Source organism: Prionailurus viverrinus, chromosome E1 (assembly GCF_022837055.1).
Source record: "Prionailurus viverrinus isolate Anna chromosome E1, UM_Priviv_1.0, whole genome shotgun sequence".
Lineage (NCBI taxonomy): Eukaryota > Metazoa > Chordata > Mammalia > Carnivora > Felidae > Prionailurus > Prionailurus viverrinus.
In genome coordinates, this window is record NC_062574.1 from 47,889,849 (window position 1) to 47,915,701 (window position 25,853).

At 57.4% G+C, this 25,853-nt stretch overlaps 2 protein-coding genes and 1 long non-coding RNA gene across 9 annotated transcripts in view; 1 reads left to right on the forward strand and 2 right to left on the reverse strand.

Moving 5' to 3' along the window:
- Window positions 1-12,473: 12,473 nt before the first annotated feature.
- On the reverse strand, window positions 12,474-17,030 carry FOXJ1 (forkhead box J1). Its single transcript, XM_047832588.1, has 3 exons — window positions 16,919-17,030; window positions 15,721-16,386; window positions 12,474-13,907 (listed from the first exon to the last, which is right to left on the reverse strand). The coding sequence occupies exons 2-3, from the start codon at window positions 16,216-16,218 to the stop codon at window positions 13,152-13,154; spliced, it is 1,254 nt and encodes a 417-aa protein (XP_047688544.1). The 5' UTR covers window positions 16,219-16,386; window positions 16,919-17,030; the 3' UTR covers window positions 12,474-13,151.
- A 1,229-nt stretch (window positions 17,031-18,259) lies between these two features.
- RNF157 (ring finger protein 157) overlaps window positions 18,260-25,853 on the reverse strand; it is an 84,541-nt gene continuing 76,947 nt past the window's right edge. For 3 of the 6 annotated variants that reach the window (XM_047832581.1, XM_047832585.1, XM_047832586.1), the window contains one exon: window positions 18,260-20,986. In XM_047832581.1, the coding sequence (XP_047688537.1) occupies window positions 20,865-20,986 (122 nt within the window). In that variant the 3' untranslated portion in view covers window positions 18,260-20,864. Of the gene's footprint in view, window positions 20,987-21,144; window positions 21,220-22,651; window positions 22,693-23,258; window positions 25,703-25,853 lie in introns of those variants that run through there. The other 3 variants (XM_047832583.1, XM_047832582.1, XM_047832584.1) reach the window with 3 other exon arrangements.
- LOC125151490 (uncharacterized) lies at window positions 20,441-23,358 on the forward strand. 2 transcript variants are annotated; one of them, XR_007146815.1, is made up of 3 exons: window positions 20,441-20,575; window positions 20,983-21,151; window positions 22,473-23,358. It is a non-coding gene; the product is annotated as an uncharacterized LOC125151490 (long non-coding RNA). The 2 variants fall into 2 exon arrangements; XR_007146816.1 differs by lacking the exon at window positions 22,473-23,358 and adding an exon at window positions 21,745-22,398.

Below are 25,853 nucleotides of genomic sequence, written 5' to 3' on the forward strand. Positions count from 1 at the left end.
GGGGGGTCCCCGGTGCACTCTTGGGACCCACTTGCTCTTGCTCTGAGCATTTGGTCTTCTGTATGTACGTGTCCTTCACACCCAGGGAAGGGTCTTCCCATCTGAGATCCACTGAATGAATGAATGAGCAGAGAGAAGCCAGTGACAGATGCACCTGTTTCTCGGTGTGCATTGCCTGCCAGACACCACACACAACCACGTCCTCAGCGGGGGCTTTTTAACAAGGTCAAGGAGGGGGGCTAGGGTGGGAGACAAGGCCCGGGGTTCCCGAGGGCAGGCAGGACAGGCCCGAGCTGTCTGTCCCCTGGCTCCCCACTGTCTCCCCAGCTCAGCGCTCTGACTGCTGGATCTGGCAGAATTGGAGAACTGGGGCACCGCCCGTCCGCCCCCTCCATCCATGCCGCTACACTCTGCTGAGCACACGCCATGTGCCACTCCCGACTCTTGGTGGGTGCCGTGGAGAACCGGGCACTGCCCCTGCACTCCCTGGAGCCCCCCTCCCCCCCGCCCCTTGCAGCAGGAGAGGCACACATGCTGTCAACATGGTGAAATAAAGGGGGCACTCCGGCGCCGCCGCGAATGGAGAGGTGGCAAATGTCCCCTAGCTAACAGAGCCCAAGAGAGAAGCCAACCTTAGCTGTGCGGACATCCTCAGAACTGCTCCTCTCTCTGTGCCTCAGTTTCCTTACCTGTAGGTGGCACTTGAAGGCTCCTAAGGTCTCCCGGGGACTAAAGGTACGTGCGTCTATGACTGAGGACCATTCCAGCTGCCCCCCAGCCTCCACAGAGAGGGCAAACAGACCAGACTCGCCCTCTACCCCCTCTCTCCAAGAGTCAGGGCCTGCAGATCCCTCAGACCAGACTCAGAACCTTGAGTCTGCCAGAGGCCCAGCCAGCCGATGTGGACCACCTTCCCCAACCTTCAGCCCAAGACCTTCCCCAACAAATCTGAGCTCCGGACGGCAGCCAGGAGCACCGTGGTGGGCAGTCTATGCTGAGAGCGGGGAAAAGGCGGGAGTATGAGGCAGGAAGTGGACAGATCCCCTGATACTTGTCCTGACTTTGAGTCACGCGACAACCTGCAGAAGTGAAGCAGAGAAAGGGATCGCGTTGGAGGCCATCCCCCAAACAGAGTTCTAGACCCACCGGTTAAAAGGGCTCCAGGTCAGGGGTGGCCTCCAGAACGCTGGCCAGCTGGAGTCACAGTAAGTTCCAGGGACGCTCGGTCCTGATGCTCTTCTGGCCGCCCCTCCCTTACGGATGTGGCAGTGCTGGTGCTGTCATTGGTTTGGGTACCAGCCCGGGGGCCCTGACATGTGCAACCAACTGCCTTTTCAAGCAGAGGTGCAGAAAGGATTGGTGTGAGTTCTCCCAGGAAGCTGTTCTACCAGATGGGGTGGGGGGGGTGGGGGGCAGCACCGTTGGGGACTCAGACCGTGGGAGCCTGAAACTAAGTCATGTCAGGAGTTACCCAGGTGAAGGGGGAGAGAGGGAAGGGGTTCATTCAGGGCGGGGGTAGGTGGTAGGGTGGGGATAGTGACTGTGAGTAACAGTGTGACTGGTCCCAGAAGGAGGGACAGATGGGAAGATGAGTGGGAGGAGGGGCCGATCTTGGTCATACTTAGAGGGCCTGCAGGTGAGGGGAGTCACTGCAGTGTCCTCAAGGAGAAGTGACATGGCCAGAAGTGCTCCTGAGAAGAGCAGAAGAACCCTGGCCGCTCACCCTCCCCTGTACTGAGCAAGCCAGGCTGGTTCCCTCCTCCTCCCATTCTGCATGTAACTCCTTTCCTCTCTGATTCTTGCAGAATCCCCGGGACTACCCTTAAGGTGTGCCTCAGTGGCTCAGGCAGTTAAGCGTCGAGTCTTGATTTCGGCTCAGGGCATGATCTCACCGTCGTGATCGCGAGCCCCCTGTCAGGCTCTGGGCTGAGCATGGAGCCTGCTTGGGTTTCTCTCCTTCTCTCTCCTTCTGTCCCTCCTCCACTTGCTCTCTCTCTCTCTCTTTAAAAAAAAAAAAAAAAAGGGGCGCCTGGGTGGCGCAGTCGGTTAAGCATCCGACTTCAGCCAGGTCACGATTTCGCGGTCAGTGAGTTCAAGCCCCGCGTCGGGCTCTGGGCTGATGGCTCGGAGCCTGGAGCCTGTTTCCGATTCTGTATCTCACTCTCTCTCTGCCCCTCCCCCGTTCATGCTCTGTCTCTCTCTGTCCCCAAAATAAATAAAAAACGTTGAAAAAAAATTAAAAAAAAAAAAAGAATTAACTCAGGACAGACCAGTCGAGCATGACAAGTGGACCGCATGTGTTTCTCTTTCTTCCTGAGCCCTATCCAAATGAAAGGAGATTAAAAAAAAAAAAAAGCTATACTACAAAAACCCTGTCCAAGAACGTTCATAGCAGCTGTAATCACAATAGCCCGGGCCTGGAAACAGCCCAGACAGTCATCAGGAGGAGACTGGATAAAAAAAGCTTCTAGGGGCATCCAATGGAATACTACTCCCCTGTAAAAAGGAGTTGTTGACACCTGCAACAATATAAATTTCAAAAATTACACGCTGAGTCAAAGAAGCCAAACACAAAGTATAAACTGTTTGAGGTCATTTATATGAAATTCTAGAAGAGGCAAAACTTACCTAAGGTGACAGAGATCAAATTAGTGGTTGGGCGCCTGGGTGGCTCCGTTGGTTAAGCATCCTACTCTTGATCTCAGGTCAGGGCTTTTTTTTTTTTTTTTTAATGTTTACTTATTTATTCTCAGAGAGAGAGAGGGCATGTACACACTTACGTGAGTGGAGGAGGGACAGAGAGAGAGAATCCCAAACAGGTTCCTCACTGTCAGCCCGACATGGGGCTCAGTCTCACAAACCATAAGATCACGACCTGAGCTAAAAGCAAGAGTTGGACACTTAAGTGACTGAGCCACCCAGGTGCCCCTTGATCTCAACTCAGGTCTTGATCTCAGGATCATGAGTTCAAGCTCTGCACTGGGCTTTGTACTGGGTGTGAAGCCTACTTAATAAATGGAAGGAAGGGAGGGAGGGAGGAGAAAAAAGAGAGAGAGAAAGAACGAAAGAAAGAAAAAGAGAGAAAGAAAGAAAGAAAGAAAGAAAGAAAGAAAGAAAGAAAGAAAGAAAAAGAAAGAAAGAAAAAGAAACGAAAGAAGGAAGGATGAAAATTAGTGATTGTTGTTTGGGAGGGGAGGAGTGGAGGGGCCAGTAAGGGTTGACTAAAAAAAGGGGCATGAGGCAAAAAGATAAAGCGATAGAAGGTAAGAGAAAAAGGACGGTGCAATTTAATGTTTAATGTCTGAAAATAGTTGTCTCAGAAAAAGAAATCGGGGCACCTGAGTGGCTCAGTCAGTTAAGTGGCTCAGTCAGGTGGTGATCTCGTGGTTCATGAGTTCAAGCCTCACATCCGGCTTCATGCTGTCAGTGGGGAGCCTGCCTGGAATTCTCTCTTTCTCCCTTTCTCTCTGCCTCTCCCCTGCTTGTACTCTCTCTCTCTTTCAAAATAAATATATAAAAACTTAAAAAAAAAAGAAAAAGAAATCAAAGGGAAAGAAATGATCACAGAAAGACTTTGAGACATTGTCACAGATTAAAAGGCTTCAATGGTGCACTGCAGGTGAATGAAGAAACGGCCCACAATGAGGGCCACCATCATGGACTTTCAGCACACCAGGTATAAAGCACAGACCCTAAGCACTTTCTAAGAGAGATAAATCAAATGCCAAGGTTTAAGATTCAAGGGGTAGCAGATTTCATAGCCACAGCCATGATCATGGCTTCAAGTTTCTGAGAGCAATTTTATACCCAGCCCAACAGGCAATCAGATATGAGAATTGGCTAAAGATATGCATACATATTCAAGATCTCTTTTTGAGATCTTGCACTTCCTGTGCACCCTTTCCAGAAGCTTCTGGAAATAAATCAAACAAAGGGTAGAAGTAGAAACAGGGAATCCAGTACAGGAGAGAAGCAAAGAGAAGCCATAGGATAAGTTTGATTGCAGCTGAGTGGGAAGACAGTGTCTGGGAGGGATGCCTGCAAAAAAGAAAGAAAAGTAAAACTGAGATTCTCTGTTGCAGCTAAAATTTCATATTGATACTTATATGCTTGTATAGGTGTAAAATATGCCTGGAAGTCTTCAGGAGGAACTAGTAACTGTGATTGCCTCAGAGGAGAGCTGGGTGGCTTGGGGTTAGGACAGAAGGGACATTTGCTTTTCACTTGTCACTGAAGCTCCTTTTTGTATCTTTCTACAATTTTATAGCATGGGTATTTACGGATTATTTGAAAAGGTATTCACAGGAGGTGCCTGGATGGCTCAGTCAGTTGGTTAAGCATCTGACTTCAGTTCAGGTCATGATATCATTGTTTGTGAGTTCAAGCCCTGCCTCAGGCTCCTGGCTGTCAGCACAGAACCTGCTTCGGATCCTCTGTCCCCGTCTCTCTCTGCCTTTCCCCCACTCACACTCTCTCCCCCCCAAAAAATAAACATTATAAAAAATAATAAAAATAAAAATTAGGGATACCTGGGTGGCTTAGTTGGTTAAGCATCCGACTTTGGCTCAGGTCATGATCTCGAAGTTTGTGAGTTTGAGCCCTGCGTCAGGCTCTGTGCTGACAACTTCGAGCCTGGAGCCTGCTTCGGATTCTGTGTCTCCGTCTCTCTCTGCCCCTCCCCCACTTGTGCTGTTTCTATCAAAAATAAATAAAATGTAAAATAAATAAGTATAAAAATTTAAAAAAGGAATGCACAGAACCATTATTACACTAGATGTTAACTTAGATTTAAATAATAAATAAATAAATAAATAAATAAATAAATAAATAAATAAAATCTTCACAGGAGCGCCTGACAGGCTCAGTTGAAAGAGGCTCAGTCGAAAGAGTGTGTGACTCTTGATCTCGGGGTTGTGAGTTTGAGCCCCATGTTGGGTGTGGAGATTACTTAAAGATAAAATCTTTTTTTTTTAATTTTTTTTTCAACGTTTATTTATTTTTGGGACAGAGAGAGACAGAGCATGAACGGGGGAGGGGCAGAGAGAGAGGGAGACACAGAATCTGAAACAGGCTCCAGGCTCTGAGCCATCATCCCAGAGCCCGACGCAGGGCTCGAACTCACGGACCGCGAGATTGTGACCTGGCTGAAGTTGGACGCTTAACCGACTGCGCCACCCAGGCGCCCCTAAAGATAAAATCTTTTTAAAAAATGGAACAAAAGGGCACTTGACTGGCTCATTTGGTTGGCCATCCGACTCCTAATCTCAGGGTTGTGAGTTCAAGTCCCCCCCCCACCACCACCGCTAGCTGTGGAGTGTACTTAAAGTAAATGAATCCATTTTTAAAAAGGTGTTAACAGAGAAAAGAACAGTATTGATAAGGATTTGTAAGACCTTCTGGAACGTTTGTTGAAGATTTAGCCATAAGGGAACAGAAAACTAAGTAACTGTTGAGAAATGAGGCACTTAGGACCACCTACATCCTACATGAAAAGGACTTAGAGCACACTCTTGGCTCAGCAGGGAGCAGGGTGAGGGACCTTGTAACATCACGTGATCTCTGGCTGCTGAACCCCACACCTGACCACGTGGGTGAATGGAGATGAGCTACATAAGAAGCCAGGACATAATGTCTAGATAAGCTGAAAACCCGGTGCTGGAAGTATTAATTAGAAAGATGGCAAGGCGTATTCTGAACAACTGGAAGGATTAAAAGCGGTCACGGTTACTTCTGGGGATTTGCTTGAAGGGCAGGAGATTTCTTTGTACGTATGTATGTATGTACGACTATAGGCTTCAATGCTCTGTGCGGAGCCCTGCGTGGGGCTTGAACTCACCACCCTGAGATCAAGACCTGAGCTGAGATCAAGAGTCAGATGCTTCACAGACTGAGCCACCTGGGAGCCGCTGTTGTTTTTACATAGTAAGTCGGGTTTTTTTTTTTCAGTTTTATTGTGATATAATTGACATATCCAAATCTTTTTTTAACAAAGAGAGAATCCTTTTTTAAAATTATCTTATTTTATTTTTTAAATGTATTTGTGTGTGTGTGTGAGAGAGAAAGAGAGAGAGAGAGTGTAGGGAGGGGCAGAGAGAGAGGGAGACAGAAGATCTGAAGCCAGCGCCGGCCCAGTGCGGGGCTTGAACTCATGAACTGTGAGATCATGACCTGAGCTGATGTCAGACGCTTAACCGGCTGAGCCACCCAGGCACCCCAAGACAGAGAATCTTAAACAGACTCCACACTCAGTGCAGAGCCTGACACGGGGCTTGATCCTACAACCCTGCGTTCTTAACCTGAGTCGAAATCAAGAGTTAGATACTAACTAACCGACTGAGCCACCCAAGTGCCCCCCAAATCTTTTTTTTTAATTAAAAAAAATTTTTTTAAGTATTGGCTCCATGCCCAATGTGAAGCTTGAACTCACAACCCTGAGATCAGGAGTTGCATGCTCTATAACTCTTCTCTTTTTGAAAATATTTTTTAATGTTTATTTTTGAGAGAGAGCGAGACAGAGTGCAAACGAGGAGGGACAGAGAGAGGGTTAGAGAGAGAATCCCAAGCAGGTTCCACGCCGTCACCTCAGAGCCCAGTGCAGGGCTTGAACTCATGAGCCGTGAGATCACGACCTGCCGAAGTCAGACGCCCGACCGACTGAGCCACCCAGGGGCCCCACTCTGTAAATAACTCTTTTTAAAACTGTTTTTTTTAAGGGGTGCCTGACTGGCTCAGTCTATAGAGCATGTGGCTTTTGATCTTGGGGATGTGAGTTCAAGCTCCGTGTTGGGTGTGGAAATGACTTAAAAATAAAATCTTTAAAAAAATGTATAAAACTGATTTTTTTTTTAATTTTTTTTTTTAATGTTTTTATTTATTTTTTGGGACAGAGAAAGACAGAGCATGAACGGGGGAGGGGCAGAGAGAGAGGGAGACACAGAATCTGAAACAGGCTCCAGGCTCCGAGCCATCAGCCCAGAGCCCGACGCGGGGCTCGAACTCACGGACCGCGAGATCGTGACCTGGCTGAAGTCGGACGCTTAACCGACTGCGCCACCCAGGCGCCCCTAAAACTGATTTTTTAATAGAAGCACATGTATCGTTATGGTAAAAAATTAAAACTTATATAAAAAGAAAAAAAAGAAAGATCTACTGGCTATTAGTTGGAGAACATGCTGGAATGAAATGGCCACACCAGGAGTTCCAGTGAGAGGGGAGGTGCCATCGTTCCCAGAGTGGGGAATGTGGCAGGAAGGAAGCCTTTCAGGGAAGGTGGGGACTCAGGCGAGGGGTATGGAGACTTTGAGGTGCCCATGGCACAGGTGAGGGGTGCTTGAGAGGCTTCTGGGTAAGGAAGGAGGGTTTCAGGAGCGCCCTCTCAGAAAAGGAACCATACCCTGTGAGCAAAGCTCTGAGAATAAAATTCCCATCCTGAAACAGATGACTGGGGTCCGGAGAAAACGACTCTGCCTGCCTCTCGGAGTGAAATCAGAGGTCACGGCAACAAAGCCACCCTGCTCCCCAAATCAGTGGGTCAGAAAGAGTTAGGGAGACAATCAGTTTGGGGAGGAAGCGTGGGGGAAGGGACACAATGGCCACTGACACCTGCAGTATCAGCCTGGTTCTAAACACCCCCCCACCCCACGCTTGGCTCCCCAAGGTCACAGGGCCAGTCAACTCCAGAGTCAGGGATGAGAACGCAGAAGTCAGTTTTCTCCTCTGCAAAAAGAGGGCCCTGAGCCCGCTCAATGTCCGTGCCACATGGAACACTTTCCCCCTCCCTTCCCTCTCCTCCCCCATCTGATTTTCTCCCGAACTCTTCCTTCAGACAAGAGCTCCCTAGGCCAGAGGGGCGGAGTCTTTGAGGAGCCTTTGAGGGGTGGGAACTGACCTCCCTTAATGACCCACTTCTTTCTGTGTGGAGGGGGTCAGACCTAGTTGATTCGGATTCCTTCCTGGGCTGGGAGACCCTCAAGGTCCCTCGCTCTCAATAAAACCCACACGGGAAGTAGGGAGCCTAGAGAGACCCGGGCAACGTGGATGGGGGTTGAGTCCTGGCCCTCTGTGAGGTCCACCCTCTCACACCCCCGACACCCCACCCCTTCTCTCCAAAACTGACCTTGAACTGGTGGCCCTGACTTTGCCTGGCCTTGTGGGACAGTGCCTGCCCCTGCCCAGCTGCCCAGGCAGTTCCTGCCAGGCCAAGGTTAATCTTTAACCAAACACCAGCCTCTGGGGGCTCCCGGGATCCAGGGGTGTCTGGCTCAGCGGCCCCAGGACCCCGTCCTGGTGCACCGGGACAGCTGGGACAGCTGAGCTGGGCACTGCTCTGTCCTGGTGACCTTGTAGCTGGGGCGCGAACAGGCAAGAGGCCCGTTTGCCCACCACGCGGGTTTAGATGGGGTAATAACAGGTGTGGGGGAGCCCTGAATGCCAGGATGTCCACACCAGCCCCGTCTCTGGGCTTCCTGTGATTCTCATTCCCGGGACCTGGGCCCCCGGTGAGGGAGGGGCTGAGCAGAGGAGAAGGAGGAAGCCAAGGCCTCTTCTGCCTCCTGCTCCTTCCTCCTACCAGGGTCCCCTCTCCCTCACCTGGCTCACAGCTGCCACACACCCCACTCAGCTTCAGCCGGCCTTCAGGGCCCCACCTCTTTTACTACCCCACCCCTACCCACAGGCTCAACAAAGGAGCCTCTTCCTTGTGTCCAGAAGAGGGTGGCATGGGGCTTTTCTCAAAGATCCCCCTGGCCTGAGGGCTCTCCCCCTGCTATCTCTGTACCCTGGGGGCCTCAGGAGCCTCTTCACCCCCAGCCACTGGAGAACCCCTAGGTGGGCGTTGTCTGCAGTGAATATTTTCGCCCAGTCTCCTGGCGTGTTTTTCTACCTTTTATCCATCTGCCTTGCCAGTACTTTCACTCAGTACTTGAGAAGTTGGGCACCGTCCTTGATCTTGCAAATGTAGGAATGAGCAAGACAGGTTATCTGCCCAGAGGGGTCCAGACGTGTGGGTTCTGAGGCTGAAAGCGGAGGCAGGGCCTGGGTCCCACTCCGCCCCCCCCCCCCTTGCCTGCCCTGCCAACACAGGGCCACGGTTCACGGTAAGCAAGTTAGAGGGACGAGGGATGCCTTGTGGGGTGAGGAGGGGCTTAGTGCCCCAGTGAGGCATGAAGGGGGGCAGGGGGACTGGGGGTGGGAATAGGCCCACGGACAGAGCGGTGGTGGCTTGGCCGCGGGCAAAGGAGACTGGGCAGCCTCCGGGCCTCAGCTCCGCTCCTTGCGCAAACAGTAGGTGGGAGCTCCCCTCCCCCTGCCCCTCCCCCCCATACCTGGGGGAGCCTATGTGGGGGAGGCTGGGCGGGTGGGTAGGCACACTGCCTGCCCTCCCCACTTCCTGGGGCTCTGACTTCCCCCAGAGCTCCGCCTCCTTCCTTCGAAGGGAAAGAGGGTCTGGGGCTCAGCCCCAAGCTGCCGCCCTGGCTTCACGACAGCCTTAGGGTGACTGGGCTGGGCTGGGGGTGGGGGCAGCAGTGAGACCTTGGGCCCCGTCACTCCCCCTGGTTACTGTGCACCTTCCTCTCCCTGCCCTGCCACTCAGGCTGGTTGGTTTCTGGGGGACAGTGCCCTCCAGCTGGGCCCTGCCTGCTCTGGACACTCAGGGAAAGTCCAGGTCCCAGCACTCCCATCGGAGCGGCTCTGACCTGTCCCACCTGGGAGCCACAGACGGGGACAGACACGTGTGCCTCCAGAGGAAGGTGACCCCCTCACCCCCAGGGGCTCCTCGCATGTCTCTGGCTCGCACTGTTCAGGGCACCCCCAGCATGGGTGGCCTCACACAGCCCCGGGCCCTTCCCCAGGGTCCTCCCCTTCCTTGTCACCTGTATTTTCCTCCTCATCACACAAGACCGTGTCAGCAGGACCTGGGGCCACTCTGCCACCCCATTGTTAATGCAGGCCTCCCCGCCACATCCCCACCCCCGACAGGCCCGGGCCTGCCCCGCGGGCCAGCCCACTGCCCCCTGCCAGGAGTCCAAATACACCTGTTTACCTTTGGGCCTCAGCCCGGGATGGAAGTGCGCCTGACTCATGACCGCCTCTCCCCCAGCCCTCTCTCCCCTCCCTACCTTCCAGCCCTCCGGCTGTCTTCCTTCCGCAGGTGTGGGTCCCCGGAGCGCGGATGGGGGTGGCGTAGACAGTCCTGCCCTCAGCTCTGCAGGGGGCCTGGCCCATTTGCTCCAGGACTGCAAGGTGCTCCGGAATCCCGGGACCTTCCAGACACTAGAGAGTCACTGGAGGGGGTGGGGGTGGGGGCTGTCCTGTGGAACAGGATGTGCTGGAGCCGGGACAGGAGGGTCCCCAAGGTCTGAGCTCCTGCCTGCCCCCCTCCCCATCACATTCCTGGCTGGGGGACCCATGGGGGAAGGAGAGCAGGGGAAGGTGGTGCCTCTGGAGACCGAACGCTGGCTCCCTGCTTCGGGAAGGCGCTGTCCCCACAGTCGGGCACGAAGTGGTTCAGGGGCTTCTCACCTCAAAGGTGGGGATCAGAGGAGATAAGGAGCCTGCTGGGAGAGCTTGAGTCAAGGGCGCCAAGCCACACAGCCCGAAAGAGAGAGAACCACGCAGTGCAACGTGTGAGCCTGGCAGGGGGGCAATCTGCAAATCTGAATAGAGTCTGTGGTTCGAGGGATCACCCGTGAGCGCTGGTTTCCTGGCCGTGGGCGCGGCGCTAGGCCTCCATGGGAGCGTCCTTGTTCTAAGGAAATACACGCTGAAGTATTCAGTGCTGACAGGGCATCATGTCTGTAATTTACTGGCACATGGCGCGAAATCTATTTAGATTGGGATTGCATTGAATTTATATATAAATAGGAGGTAAATGAACATGGTTAAAAACCCACCCAGCCAAGGGCCAGAGCAGGGATGGACCGGGCTCTCCCCACAGCCTGTTGCCCCGGGGGAGAGTTTGTGAAGCTCAGCGGCCCAGCCCCTCTATTGGAAACATCTGGAGACCCTTAAAATCGCTGATGCCTTGGTCCGACCCCACCTGCCAATCCAGAGTGTACTCCCTTTTGGCCAGGACTGGAGGCTGATCCTGGGGGTCAATGAGAAGGCTGGGGCCCCCTTGCTCCCCTCTACTGGGGACCGTGGCTAGGAAGGCTGGTGGGGGTGGTGGGGAGAGAGAGGGAGGGCTGAAGGGAGTCTCAGTGGAGGCAGCCGCCTCAGCCTGCTGTGGGGCCGGGGTGGGCTGGCTTCTGGGCTCAGGAAGGCCCCAACCCCCTGGCCCAACAGTGTGTGCGCCCTCCCGAAATATTTGGAATAATTAGCAAGTGAAAGCCGCAAGTTAGCACAGGGAATGCCAGGTTGGCCTAGAGCCAGACTGGAGAGAAGGAAAAGAAAGGGGCTTCAGGAGAAAGGGGTCTGTGGAGGCTGGGCAGGGTTGTGCGAGACAGTGCTCGTTTGTGCCCCGGGTGTGGGAGGGGGCTGGGTGGAGAGGTGGGCCCCAGACAAAGCTGGGGGGAGGGACTGAAAGGTGCCGCTGTGCGTCACCCAAACACACATTTCCCGTGCCTCAGTTTCCCCATTAGGACTCCGGTAGGCTGGTCCCTCGTGGGGGACCCCCCTGGTGGCCTTTTCCTCCTCCGGCCTGCGTTGGGCCCGGGAGGAAAGGCGCCTGGCTGGGTGAGCACACGCCGCGCCGGGGCCCTCTGGCCTCACACCCTGTCCCTCCAGGAGAGGACCCAGGGAGGGTGATGCTGGAGACAGGCCCAGGCCAGGACCGCAGACTCAGGCCGGCGAGCCCAGGCAGGCCCTCGCGGTCAGGGACATGTGAGCGTGTCCCTGGGCATGCTTGGCCCTTGTGAGTCCCCAGGGTCAGGGAGGGGGCTGGGTCTCCTTTGTCGCCCTTTCCCCGGGGACAATTCTCCCCATTGTGCAGACGGAGGTGCTGAGGCCCAGGCTGGAGGGGACCCCTGAGGACTGCTTCTCAGCCCCTTCCTCCCAGGGGACACAGAGGTCACGGAGAGTTCATCAAGGGGCACTCTGGAGGCCTCAGCGCCCCCACATCTTCCTCCCAGCCATTCCCCTCCTCCCAAACCGGCCCTTGCCTTCTCCTAAAGTTGCAAGCAGGTCCATTTTCAGATTTTTAAAAATTTTATTTTTAAAAATGTTTTATTGTAAATAACTTTCCATGAAAAAGGTTAGGTTGCCCCACAGGGCAGGAGGGTGGATGTGGGAAGCAGACTGAGGGGCTCCGGGGAGAGCGGAACACTCCCCCCTTCAGCAAGCGCGGGCAGGGATGCGGGCGATCCGTCCCCCCACCCCCCCCCCAACCATTCCTGGTCCCAGAGGTTCTAGCAAGCTCCATCCCTCCCAGTTAAGTCTCAGCTATAGCTACACTCACTACATTAGTCTGTCTGTCCTCTCCCCACCGCAGCTCAGCTGCCCCTGCCCCCAACCCCCAGAACCCCAACTCCCCCACTGCTCTCTGCCTCAAAGATTAGGGATTTACACTCTTTGCCCCCACCTCTAGGGATGGGGCCAGGCAAAGACCCCAGAGGCCTTAGAAAACCTCCTCGCCCACCAGGCTCCCCGACCTCATTCTGTCTCTGCCTTCTGTCCCCTCCCCCCTCCTTCCCCAGGCCCAGGGGGAAGGCTTTGCCCGGAGGGGCCTCCAGGGGGTTAATTTGCTGTCACCTAATTAGCATTTGTTGTACCTGGGATCTTTCTCTGGATGGAGACCTGGGGAGGACAGCGGGAGAGGAGGGAGAGGTGTCGTAGCTGAGGCACCCAGGGGCGGGCCCTGTACTGTCGCTCCCCAGCTCGGGCCAGCGCCCCTCCACGTGCAGCCCCCACTGTGCGGGGCCGGAGCCCGTCCCTGGGGCAGGACAGAGGAGGATCAATGAAACACTGTGTGTGCGGCCGGGGGGGCCGGGGAGGCAGCAGTTCTGGTCCTGGGCCTCGGCTCTCAGCCTCCTGGGCTGGAATCTGAAGGCAGCCCGGGCTGGGGGCCGCAGGGCCTCGTGGGGCCAGCCTCGGGAGACCTGGCCCAGCCCCTGCCCGGGGCGGTAGGGTGTCTGTGGGCCTGTGCCGGGTGTGGGGGGGTGCATTCTGGGCCCTGACGCGGGCACTGTCCGGAGCCGGGGGCGAGGCCTGGCCTCTTACAAGAAGGCGCCCACGCTGGCCCAGTCTTGCAGGTCGGCGGCCAGGGTGGCGTCCCCGGCCTCGAAGAGGGGCTCCGGGGGCAGGCAGCCACTGCCGCTCTCGTCCCAGGGGTGCTGCAGGAAGGACGTGGCCAGGAAAGTCTCGTCGAAATCCAGGCTGTCGGCCGCCTGCTCCACCGGAGGCCCCCAGGTCGCAGGGCAGTCGATGTGGCGGCCGTGGACGGTGAGGTCCACGTCCCCGTGCGAGGCGGGGCTGAGCGGCGGGCTCAGCTCCAGGGCCTCCAGGGTGCCCAGCTCGCCGCCCAGAGCGCCGGCCTCGAAGATGGCCTCCCAGTCAAAGTTGCCTTTGAGGGGCTCCAGCTCGCTCTGCTCCTCCTGGGTCAGCAGCAGGGTGCTGGGGGCCCGCGGGACCTTGGCCACCCGCTTGGGCAGCGGCTGCTTGCGCTTGTGCCCCAGCCTGCCCTCGCCCGCCTCCCCGGTGGCCTCCTCAAACTCCCGCAGCAGCTGCTGGGCCTCGGTGTTCACGGTCAGCGGCCCGGCCCACAGGGCGGCGCCGGGCTCCTGCGAGGCCTGGCGGGCGAAGGCCGGGTGGATGTGGACCGGGGGCAGCCGCCGCTTCTTGAAGGCCCCGCTCAGCAGCCGCTCGGCGTACTGGGGGTCGATGCGCCAGAAGCCCCCCTTGCCGGGCTCGTCCTTCTCCCGAGGCACTTTGATGAAGCACTTGTTCAGGGACAGGTTGTGGCGGATGGAATTCTGGGCACGGGGAAGGGAGGGGGAGAGGAGAGAAAGAGGTCGGCTGGGTGAGCCGGAAGGGCCGGCGATGGGGGGGGGGGGCGACTCGTGCTCCTGCCCGCAGGGGAGGAGGGAGGGACACAGCGCTCTGACCGGTGGCTCTGGGACACAGGCCACAGGGCACCGGCGGCCAGGAGTGCGGCCGGGGGCTTTTGTTCCCTGTTGCCGGGATATCCGCCTGCTCAGTCATCCGAGCCCTGAGCCGCAGGGTGGCTCTCAGGGCCACCCCGGCCTGCCCTCCCTCCCTTACCCCACCGCTTGCGGTCTCTGGCCAAAGGCTTCAGCTCCCCCAGGGCCTGGACGGCCATCTCCCTCCGCCTGGGCCTGGGCCTGGGCCTGGGCTTGGCGGGCCCTGTTTGTGAAGAGTGGGTGGGTTGAAAGGTGGGGGTGGGGAGTGCTGGGCTGTAGAGGGTGTGAGGGTGTGTGCTCTGAGCGTGCGTAGGGATGAAGTGGGGGGGGATCTGATGCCTTGCCCTGTTTGTTGAGTCCTTGCTGGCCTGCCCTTCCCGCTCCGCCCCCCGGACACCACCCCCCCCCCCCCCCCCATCCACAGGCTATGAGGCCTCAGTTGATTATTACCCAGCCTGGAGCACAGCACTCATCCCTGACGCCCAAGTCCCGAGGCCTAAGCTTCACGGGCTTGGGGGAGGAGAGAAGGGGGGGGGGTCCTCTGCTTTCTCATCGAGGGTACAAATGACACTTGCCCCAGTCAGGGCCCCAGCAAGTGTGGAATGGCCTGGGACTGGGATTCTGCAGCCTGCTCCCGGTGGGTGCCCCAGGGAAGAGTCTGGGCGTTCTGGGGCCTCTCTCTCTAACTAGACCCTGATCTAAAGTGGAAGGCTCATATCTGCTTGGCCTCAAATCACCACTCTGCCTTGTTCATTCCTAGGTGCACAGTCTTGTCCAAACCACGCCAGGGGACAGGGGTTTAGGGCCCAGAAGGCAGAGCAGGTGGGTGGGTAGTGGCCCCCCAGTAAGGCTGGGATGTTTACATGGAGGCTCGGGCCCCTTGGCTGCTCTGTGCCAGGTTCCGGAGACTTGGAACATGAAGCCAGTGAGTGCGGCAGGGAGAGCCCCTGTGGAAAGCACCTGGCCCAGGTAATTGTCCCCCCGGGGAGGTTGACTGAGAAGAGGGGGAGGACAGGAGGCAGGAAACTGAGGAGGAGTTGGGTGAGGGGCTGGGGCAGCAACGTTACTTTAGGAAGGCCCCACAGTCCCTCCAGGGGGACACAGCTGGCCTTCACATGCCATGTCCCCCCACCCCCAGCCCACCTCCACTGGCCAACTGCAACAAGACAGAATGCAGAGCCTGGCAGGGGCCATGCTCCAGCATCCCATTCTGAGTCGGGCCTTGACAGACTGTCCTCGGGCAGGGCGGTGTCTAGGAATTCTAGGACTTGGGACAAAAATGTGTCCCTGAGTCCATCATCCTCTCTTAGAGGACCATGTCCGCGCATAATCCGGCCCTGGTCTTTGGGCTGGGTCTACTGGATGAGCGACAGGTGCTTTCCCCATGAATTTTGGGGTCTGCATCCTTTCTAAAGCCCTTTCAACCTCCTCCCTCCTCTCTCTCTGAAGTCAAAGGGAGGGGCAGTTCCAAGCACTGGGCTCCCTTGAGGTCCTTCCTCGACGGCCTTCCTCCCTTGGGGCCCTGCCTGCACAGCGAGCCTACTCGGGGCGTGCGGACCTGGGACCTAAATCCAGTCAGTCCGCCCCGCGTGGGGAGAAAGGAGGTGAGTGGGGAGGGAGCGGCCGCCACCTGCACCTCCCCTACCTGCCAGGTGGGATCAGCGTGGCGGAAGTAGCAGAAGTTGTCGGTGATCCACTTGTAGATGGCCGACAGGGTGATCTTGGTGGCCTTGCTGGCCTGCATGGCCATGCAGATGAGCGTGGCGTAAGAGTAGGGCGGCTTCACACTCGGGTTGGTGGCGTAGTCCACGTCGTCGGGGGGCGGGGCCTGCAGCCCCGGGGGAGCGCTCCGCGACGTGCATGACGACGTGGGCTTACCCGGGGTGTGCGGCTGCCCCAGGCAGGCGGGATCGGCCGCCAGGGGCGACCCCGGCGCGACCGAGCCTGGCACCTGGTGATAGCCGTGGGGGTCGGTGCCCCCCGGCGGCAGGGCGGGGGCCTTGGCGTTGAGAATGGAGAATTCCTGCAGCCACTGCAGGCTGGTCAGGCTGTCGTCCAGGGCGTCGGGCTCCTCCAGGCCGCCCTCCGGCCCCGCCTCCTCCGCCGCCCCTGCACCCGAGAGGCGTAGCCAGCTCTCCGCCATGTCTGCGGGGACCCTCCGAGGGGGCGGTCAACATCCACGGCTGAGCCGGGGATAGCCCGCCGCGCTCTCCGGCCCGCTGACTCCCGCGGCTCCAGTTACAGGGCCTCCCGGACGCGCGCTTCCATCCCGCGACCAGGGGGTCGCCTCCTCGGAAGACCAGTGTGGTTCCTGCGAAGGACCACGGCGGGAGCTGAGCACTTTCCCCACCCTCGATGGGAGAGTGTGTGCGAGGAGGGGGTGGCTCCTCTAAAATCGTCCCCGCTGCTGGGGAGGATCTTTGCTGGCCGAGGTCTGGGAAACAGAACCAGTGCCCTGGGGTCCGACCCCCCGCTGTGTCCATCTCACTCTTTTCCTCTCCGAGGTTTTAGAGGAGACTTTCTTTACTGGGTATCCGAGGCTATCACCTTCTCCCCCAGAGCGGGAGATCAACCCTCTCACAACAAATGGAAACGGGGCGAGGGAGCCCAGGAGGGCAGAGGCCAGAGACGCGGAAGTCGTCTGATTTTTGAAAAGAGATATTAGGATGGGGGGTAACGGGGAAGGAAGGAAACAGGATAGGAATTACAGGGGGCGAGAAGTAAGTGTCCCCCAAACTCAGATGTCATTCCCGGGTCCACCAATTCACTCGAGGACGGATGGGAGACCGGGCTGGTACAGACACCCTCCCTTCCCGCGGCCAGCAGCCGTCTCAGTCCCTTACCTGGCTCAGAGCGCAGCCCGGGCCAAAGGAAGGTTCTGGAAGAAGTTCCTCCCACCCCCCCCCGCGGCTCTCTGTACCCAGCTCGAGTGCCCCGCCAGCGCCCCTTGTCGCCCCCCCGCCCGACGGCGCCTCTCTGAGCGCTAGTGGCCCCCGGACCGGCATTAAGTAGCCGCTGCAAAGGCTTCTTCTGCTGCCATGGCGACGCTCCGCCCCCATAAACAGCTTCCGCTGCTGCTATTGGCCAGTGCGTTTCTAAGGAGATCGCGGGCTCTAGCCACTCTCTCTGGCGGTAACTCTCCTCGAACTCCCTCCTTCTGCCGCCCTCTCCCGCGCCACCCAGCCCCCCTACCCGCCACCGCGTCCCGGCTCCGCGCATTCCCGCTCGAGGGCCCCGCGCAGGACTCGGAGAAGCGCGCGGCTCTCGCCCGAGGCCCCCGGCACGCCCGCGAGCCGTCCGCCGGGGCAGCCGCACTCCCGCCCTCGCTCCCTTCCTGTCCCGGCTGCTCCGGGCGTCCACGGCTCCGCGGACGGAGCCAGGGGCGCGGGGGCCAAGGCTGGGAAGGCTGGGAGCCGGCTCAGGCTCGGGAATCGTGTGCTTGGGGTTTCCTTTCCTCTCCTCTGGGCTCACGTTTCTGTGCCCTTTCCCACCCTCCCGACCCTGGGTGTCGTCTGGGTGCCCGCGGGCAGGTCTGACTCTCCGATGCCACCTGTCGCTCAGGCCCGCAGCAATGGCTGCACCGATCCCAGGCACACCAAGGCGAGCAGGGTTTCCCGGTAAGCGGCTCCCTCCCCACCCCTGCATTCGGCAAGGTTCCCGGAAGCTGACTTTCCAGAGGCTTCTGCGGAAGCGCTCTCCCTCCTTTTCAGATAGCTGAGGGAACAAAGCCGGTGAGTGAAACTCACCGAGGTCACAGACTTGCGGAATTCTCCTAGCAGGGTCATTCGCCCCGTTCGTTTCACCAACTTTCTAGTGGCATGGACTAAAGGTAGGGGGACACCAGGGGCTGCTTCCTCCCCTCCTCCTGGTCTCTGGCCGGTCACCAGCTTTCCTGCTCTTCAATTATTGAGGAGCTGCAGTGACGGAAGTTCTCCGGTTTAAGGGTGAGGGGGGGGTGAGGGCTCCTTACTCAGGCCTCTGCCCAGAAGCTGGAGGGCAGGGAGTGGGAAGCCCGTGTCCTCAGGGTGGCCCCTCAACTCCCACCTCCCACGCGGAGCAGGTCTTTCCCTACCTTCTGCCTCCCCCACTCCGCCATCTGGAGATTCTCTTGAGGAAAAATGTTTGAGTGCTGGAGAAAGTCGGACAGAAACTTTCACAAATGAGCCAAGGACACAGTTAATAGCTCTCCTTCCCTTGTAAACAGTTTTATTCGTTTTAAAGAATCATGCAGCAGTCCATAAATATTGCATCCTTGATGTCCCCACTGTAGTGTGCCCACGAGTGTACTCCAAGGAGTGAGGGGTACACAGATGGCACAAACAGTACACACACACACACACACACACACACACACACTTGCACACACCAGGTGTGCAGGTCCTAAAGCAAAGTGATCAACCAGCATGCCAAGATCAGGTGGACAGGACACCAACTCTCCCCAGGTGAGACAGCTCAAAGTGTGCGGCTCTATGCCCAGGAGATGCCCCAGTGCGGGCATAAACTCCAATGGGTGGAGCTGGGTGGGGAAGGAAGGAAGGCTCCACGCGGCCGGGATCAGCACACCACCTGGAGGCCACAGGGACCTCGGGCCAGAGTTGGCAGGAGAAGCCACAGGCCTCCAGAAGTCTGTGCCCTTGTGCGAGAGGCCAGGCCCCATCCCATCCTCACTGGGCCAACTGCTCATAACACAACTGTCTCCAGATGACGGACTGGGTGCGGCAGGGTCAGGAGCTGCCCTGTTCCCTGACCAAGCTGACTAAAGACCAGCTCCTTTGGATGGGATGTTTCTGCTTGCCTCAGAGCCAAATGAGAACAAAGAGGTAGGAGAGACAGAGTGACAGAGACACAGAGGGATCGGTCCGAGGAACAGGAGCGAAAGGGCCATTTCTGACCTGGGCATGTCTTGATTATGGAACCAAGACCTTAAAGAATCTTTCTGAGCCTCTTGCTGGGAGAGGACCCAGCCTGTGCTGTAAGGAAGGACACAGACCCTCCAGGAGGGGTGATGATAATGCTTTTCTCTCAGGGCTCCTGGCCACTGTGGCAACTGTTTACCTACATCTCCTTCATCTTGGGTAACACCACACGGTGAATACTACCTGCCGAGAGGGGAGGGAGGCTGTGGGCCGCCACCCCCGGCTGAGGGAAGATCCCCATTCCCTGGGGCTTAAACTTCAAGGAAATCAGGCAGTGGGGTTATTGCTCTGACCTCAACCGCAGAAGGGGCCGTAAGGATGTTGGGGGAAAGGACAGGAGTCGGGCCTGAAGCAGCAGGGTCCAGAAGCCCCGGCAGGGCCTCAGAGAGGGGGACATGGGGACTCAAGACAGAAGCTTAGATTCAGGCATGACTCACATATCATGTCTGTTGGGACAGCAGGCCTTCCCCCCACCAGGGCAGGACCTGAGCCATAACCACTAGGCCGGGTAAGGGTCACCACCGCCTGGCAGTGCAAAGAAGCCACACGGAAGGGGTGAAGGATTCCCTGGGCACGGGGCTCACTTTGGGGTGTTGGAGACGACCCTGAAAGGCTCTTCCAGGGTAACAGTTCCAAATACAAAGACAGGCCATCATGATGGTCAGAGCCTAAAGGCTCTGTGGTCTCTGGGCCTCATAAATTGCTGTATCTAACTCTGCTTCCCTATCTCATGCTCCACTAAAAGACCACCTTTTCCCAAAGCCAACAGACACATCTGTGCAAGAACTGTGCGGAGCCACCGATGACAACCCTGTCCAGAGAGGAGGAACTCCCAGCAGCTTACAGCCTGGCCTCGCTGTTTTAGACTTTTGTTGACATGCCTCGCACGGGGCTGAGGAGAGGTGGCGGGGGTGGGGGTGGGGGTGGTGCATATGATCTGAACCACAGAATCTCTGAATCTCTAAAGAGCCTGTGGGAGGAGTGCCTCCCCCTCCCCTGCTCAGGCTCAGCAGGTCTGGAAGGCAGGGAAGGGTAACACTTGGGGTGGGGAGGCCCCGGCTCCACGTGTGCCACTTCCTGTGGGACTCCTGGGCACCGACTTGAGAATCACTGTTCCACCCCTCTCTCAGCCTATTTCTTCAACTATTGACAAAAAGGGGGGGGGGGGGGGGACAGGGACAACAGATAGAAGACCACCACCGGACCGGGCTGTGGTGAGGGAATGTGAGAACATCCGACAGCTCCTAACACAGGTGCCTGGCACACAGAGGTGGTCAAAGATGTTTTCTGGAAGGTCACCTTAGGATGGAGTCCCAGGCCTTCATGAACGCACCTGCTCCTAAATAACCCTCCCGAGGGTCGTCACGTAACTGGGGGATTCTCAGATTCGAGGCCTCCTTCCTAAGCACACAGATGCACGAGGCACAGGGGACCAGCTGTGACCAGACCAGATGTTCCAGAGACCAGAAAATGCCAGAGGGGTGTTTGTAATGAAGCTGCCAAGACTCCAGGTCTTCTTGGTTGTGCCCCCTAAGGAGAAAAAGATGCACGAGGAGCAACCAGCCCGTGGACCTGAAGGTCAAGGTGGGTACCTTCCAGAGAGTCTCTGCAAGAGGTCTCATGAGCTGCAGTTCACTGAGAGGCTTTGGCCCACGAGGAGAGAGGAGGCTGCCAGTTCCTTCTGGGTGGGGAAGGGTGGGGATTACGGAGGACACCGGGCCGGGAGCAGGGGCAGGCTGACCTCCACGTCTAGCTTGCATCTGGGTGTAGAGAGTCTTCGAGGTTTCGCTGAGGATGCCGAGGAGGCCAGCAGTCCAGTGAGGCCGGGATGGAACGTGAGGGTGGCAGGGAGCCCAGGGATGGGCTGGGGCTCTCACACGGCCAAAGGACCCCACACGCAAGGCCTGTCCTGGGGGTCCTCCAGGCTGCCGGATGGTAAGCGCGGGCGCTGTGTGTGCCGACGACCGACAACGTTGTCATCGGCCTGCCAGGTGCCTGGAGAAGAGAAAAGAAGGGGATAGGAGCCAGACCCCCGGCCAGGTCCGGATGGCATCTCCAGCAGGACAGCCCAGGAGTTCGGCACGGAAGCTAGCAGGATGCGTGTTACCTGAGACCCCCATGTGTGTGCAGGCCACAGCGAAGGAGAGAGAATCGGGCGAGGTGGGCACCCAGGGGACAGGGGGCTGTCCCTGTCCTAATGGGCTAGGGACAGTCACGGCCACCATGGACTGCAGAGAAGAACATACAGGGTATTTCTTGTTCTGTGCACCTGCCCTGCAATCCACTTCTGTGTCTTTGTTTTGAAGTTTGCCTAGATGTTATGGGGGGTCGGGCTGAGGTTTTCCCCAGGGCAGGAAGCAGTGGAGGGGAGTGAGAAGAGCGTGTTAATTTGGGCTCGGTGTCAGTGTTTGCCGTGGGAGCCGGGAGGGGCAGGACGGGGCTGGTTGCTCAGCAGGGTGCCAGGAACAGAAAGGCGGGGGGGGGGGGGGGGGGCGCAGGTGTGACGGGCCCACCTGCTGCTCTTCATCTCTGTCCACCCGAGCAGCCCTCTGGGGTCACCATCAACCCCGGGAGACATCAGACCGAGAGCCTTGGGGTCACCCAGGCGGCACCCACAAAACTCTTGTCCTCCCCCAAACCCACCACGGCTCCTGCACAAGGAGCACCGGCTGCCTGGTCTAGAAGCCTATTCTTGGCTCCTCCGCCCTTCGTGCTCTGTATTTCATCCGTCACTACCTTCTGTCTGTCATCAGAAAACCCGGGCTTCCCTCCTGGCTCATGACTGACGGACTGACCGCATGCTCCTGGGGGGAAGCCTTGATTCACCCACCCATCGAATGGGAGCAGAGTGCTCTCCTCACAGGGCTGCTGGGACGACAAAACAAGGTGACATGGGAGTGTGCTGAGCAGGGCGTGCCTTGTCCAGGCCGCCCTCTTCTCTCCCCGGGGTCTCCCCTCAACTCTCGTGCTGGCCCCGACTGCCTTTTCCCAGTGGCGCCCTCCAGCGCAGTGCGAAGCTCCCTGTGACACAGAGGCTCCCGGGGAAGACCTGACTCCACGGGGCCCGCGGACCTCCAGGCTACGCCCCCCAGGTGGTGCCCCCAGCCCGACTGCGGCCACAGTGTGCACCTCAGACGGCGAGGGAACCGCCAGGCCCTTGGCCTCCTCCGTCAGACTGCAAGCTCTTCTGGCCCTCAGAGGACTCATGCAGGGGACAGGCCGGGCTGAGCCGGTGCAGAGGGAGGGCCCGAGGCTCACTGTGCTCGTGTTTGAGGGGCTCAGCCTCACGCCAGGGCCCGCCCAAGACCCTTTCACGGCCCGCACACTAGGACTGAGTAGCTATAAACTGCGTATCTCCCGGAAGTGCCCTGGTGTGATCATCCATCTAAAGGCTCTGGCGGCAGTGTGCGGGGGGGGGGGGGGGGGCCCTGGGGCGGAGAAGTGAGTGGAACAGAAAATTCGCGCTGTCTCTCGAATCTAGATGGAAGCTGGAGATTTCGATTTTCTGGAGTCTAGGACATGGGCCAAAGTGCATTCTCCTCTAAGGGAGGCTCTCTTCAGTGTGACAGGATGGACAGAAGGCAAGATTGCCCTTTAAGTCAGGAACCCCCAAATACAATGAGTTGTTTGTTCACTTATATAATTTGGTAGATCTCATACCTATTCCTCAATGTTTATGGGGCAGGACTCCGGAACTGCGGCTGTTCGGTAGGAAAGACCAAAAGCAAACGGTGAACGAGAGAGAAGACACACATGCATGCACAAAATAAAATCCACGCCACCGCCGCCGCCAACCAGCACGCCACGAAACACCGGACCGACAGGCCGCCCTCACTCTGAATTCACACGAGTGCCTGCTACAGACTCCACCGCTCTAGAACCCTGAGCCAGGGCCTGGAACCGATCCCGCCGGAATAGACTCAGCACTCAGACCTGAAGGATCTGTTCTCGCCGGCTTCTTAATTCACTCTGTGGCGAGGGGAGGGTTAGCAGCAATCACGTGGTGCCCTTCCTGCTTCCCCCCTCCCCTCCGAAAGGACTCCAAGGGGCCCTCAGCAGAACCCTGCTGCTGCTCCCGGGTCACATGTGCAAAGGGGGAGCCTGGCTGCAGAGGGCAACCGGCTCGCAGACGGGGCTTCCCGAACACATGCTCCCACTGGGTCCGGCCCTTCAGCCAGAAACTGGAGCTTGTTGACTGAAAATCTGTCGTGGCGACAGATCAAGGCGCCTTTCCATTTAGAGGATGGGAAACAGGAGGGCAGAGAGACCTCTAGAGGTAGATTTGGGGAGCACATTTAGGGGAATTCTGCACACCCCTTTCCCAGCTCTACCAAGCCCCTGATTAAATAAATGTAGGCGCTCTGACAGTTTGATTGTCTCATGGAGTTTCCAGGGAAAGAGAAACCTAATTCAGGTTTCTCCTTCACGTCTAGGAGATATGAACTCTCCTAGGTGCATCTCAGCCTCGGGTTATGAGGCTTGAAGACAGGAGGAAACTGGATTTCAGGTTTTTGCCGGTATTGCTGTGCTTCGCTGGATATGTCCCCTCCTGCACACTGCGGTCATTTAACAATGTATCTCTATTTCCACTAACAAACCCAAATTATGTTGGCTTTTTTCCCCCCCCCATCACCTACACTACCCAGAACCTTATCACTTACTCTACCCAGACTTGTCTCTGGTCCTCTGGCCACTATGTTGCCACCTGCGTGGTATTTCATCCAATTCCTTGGAGCCACATCCACTCAGCATGGCTTCACGGTCCCAACCTGCTCACCACCTGCACCAGTCAACTTAGGCTCCCTCCCCTTGAGACCTTTTAGAACACTCTCAGAACACACCACCCCCTTGGTCTTGGAGCCCAAGAAGGCCCAGAAGCTTCTTAGGGGAAGAAGGGCTGGAAGGCCACGGGTGCCCTCTCAGTGACACTCCCACAAGTGGGATAGGAGTGGTGAGGACGGGGACCTGCGTGGTCTTCGTCACGGGCCGGGTCTCCCGGCAGAGCACACATGAGCATGGGGAGCGTGGCATGTGGGGCGGGGAGAGCTCCCCTTGGCTCCGCTTCTCATCAGCCTTCCGCGACGGGAGTGGCGCCACCCAGAGAGGGAAACCGACTCGAGCAGAGACCAAGCGCCTGAGAAGCTGTCCTGGTGGCCGCAGAACACGGAGCCGAGCCAGCCTGTGGGTATCCCAGAGGATGGTTTGGACTTAACAGCTGAGCGCGAAGAGGCCTATTTATTCCACTGGACCTACCAAAGCGGATGCTCCTGTTAGTAATCCAACAGATGCTTCCAGAGAGTTCCCCGGCAGGCTGCTACCAGTGTGATGCTAACGGTAGAACCAGAGGAACATTTGGCCGAGAAAGCAGATGCGCCTTCCCTCTTCTAAGAGCCCTTGAGACCTGTGGTGAGAGGGCACGAGGGGCCACCTCAAGTGCTTCTACCTGAGTTGCTCTCCCGACAGGCGTCACAGGCATTTGGCTGCACGTCTGGCTTGGACTGTGCACCTAGCTTAATCCCAGCGCGCTGGCTCTTGAGAGCACCATAAGGAACCCCGGGGGTCCTTTCGTCTTCCCGCGGTCCCGCAAGTGGAATAAATATCAACAAGCAGGTTGGCCAGAGAGAGTCAGGAGGCGGAGGGAGCGGAAGGAACAAAGTCAGTTTCCAGCAGCATGGTTGGCTAAAACCGTTCCTGGCAGCCCCCTCTGCCAGAAAACGGGGGTGAGGGGGAGCCCCTCGAGGGAGACAGGAGCCTAGCAGAAGGACGGCTGCTAGTGAGCTGCCACAGACACAGGGCAGAGAGGACAGAGATGTCATCATTCCCGACTCGTGCCCCAGGATGCCAATTCAAAACGACTCGTCCTCATAATGCTTGCCACAGAAGCATCCCCATTTTTTGTGGAACAGGGACTCATCTATTTTGACAAATATTTTTTTCTCAGAAAATCTCCTCTTGAGTGCAGGCCCTCGCCAGTTAGGACCGGAGACCTAGGCAGAAGCCTCTGGCATGTGCACACGCCCAGCAAGCTTGGTGTCGGGCACAGCATGGCTGGCGGGGGGGGAGGGGGGCGCGGGGACAGTGCTGGCGCAGAGTGAACATGAACTTCCATACGAGGTCTACATAACATAAATGAGCTTCAAAAGAAACAAACCAGACAGACAGATTTACATTTGGCAAAAAGACGTGAAAAACAAATGGACAGACGGAAGCAAGATACGGAGTGGGAAGGCAGGAAGTGAAGTGTGCCTGGGCCCCACAGCTCCAGTCCAGGCCTGACACGGCATCTTTTGTCCTCACTGAACGTGAAGAGTCCTGGGCAGGATCTTCAGGACAAACTAAATAGAAAACAACCGGAGAGGCCTTTGAAAGGCTGGAGAAAGCGCCTTCTGGGGATTATGGCTTCCCCGCCACAAGCCTGTGTGGGGCAGGGCGTGCGAGTCCCCGTGTCTCTCCCAGGCTGACGGAGAGCGGCCACCACAGGAGGCTGTGCTGTTCCGACGCCTCTAGCTGCTTCGCTGAGCGAGTAAAGCACTGGACCCATGATGTGACGTGGCTGTTCTGAAGTTCAAATAAGTCTCCATTTCAGGGGATGTTGAAGAGATTTACAGACACCACAACGTGGATGACCATCTCTGCTGTGAAACCAGGAGGGCGGTTTTGACCTAGTCTACCTGGCCGTGACTCGGCTTCAGAGGAGGGGTTCGTGGAGCCCTTGAACGAGCACATGGAATAGAAGGGGGTGGGTGCTTAGCGGGATTAACGCGGTTCCCGTATAGGAAGTTATCCCAGGTTCGGCTTAGTATCATGAGAGGGAAAAAGGGGGCCTATTGATAGTCCTGACTCAACTTAAAGTCAGGGCTCC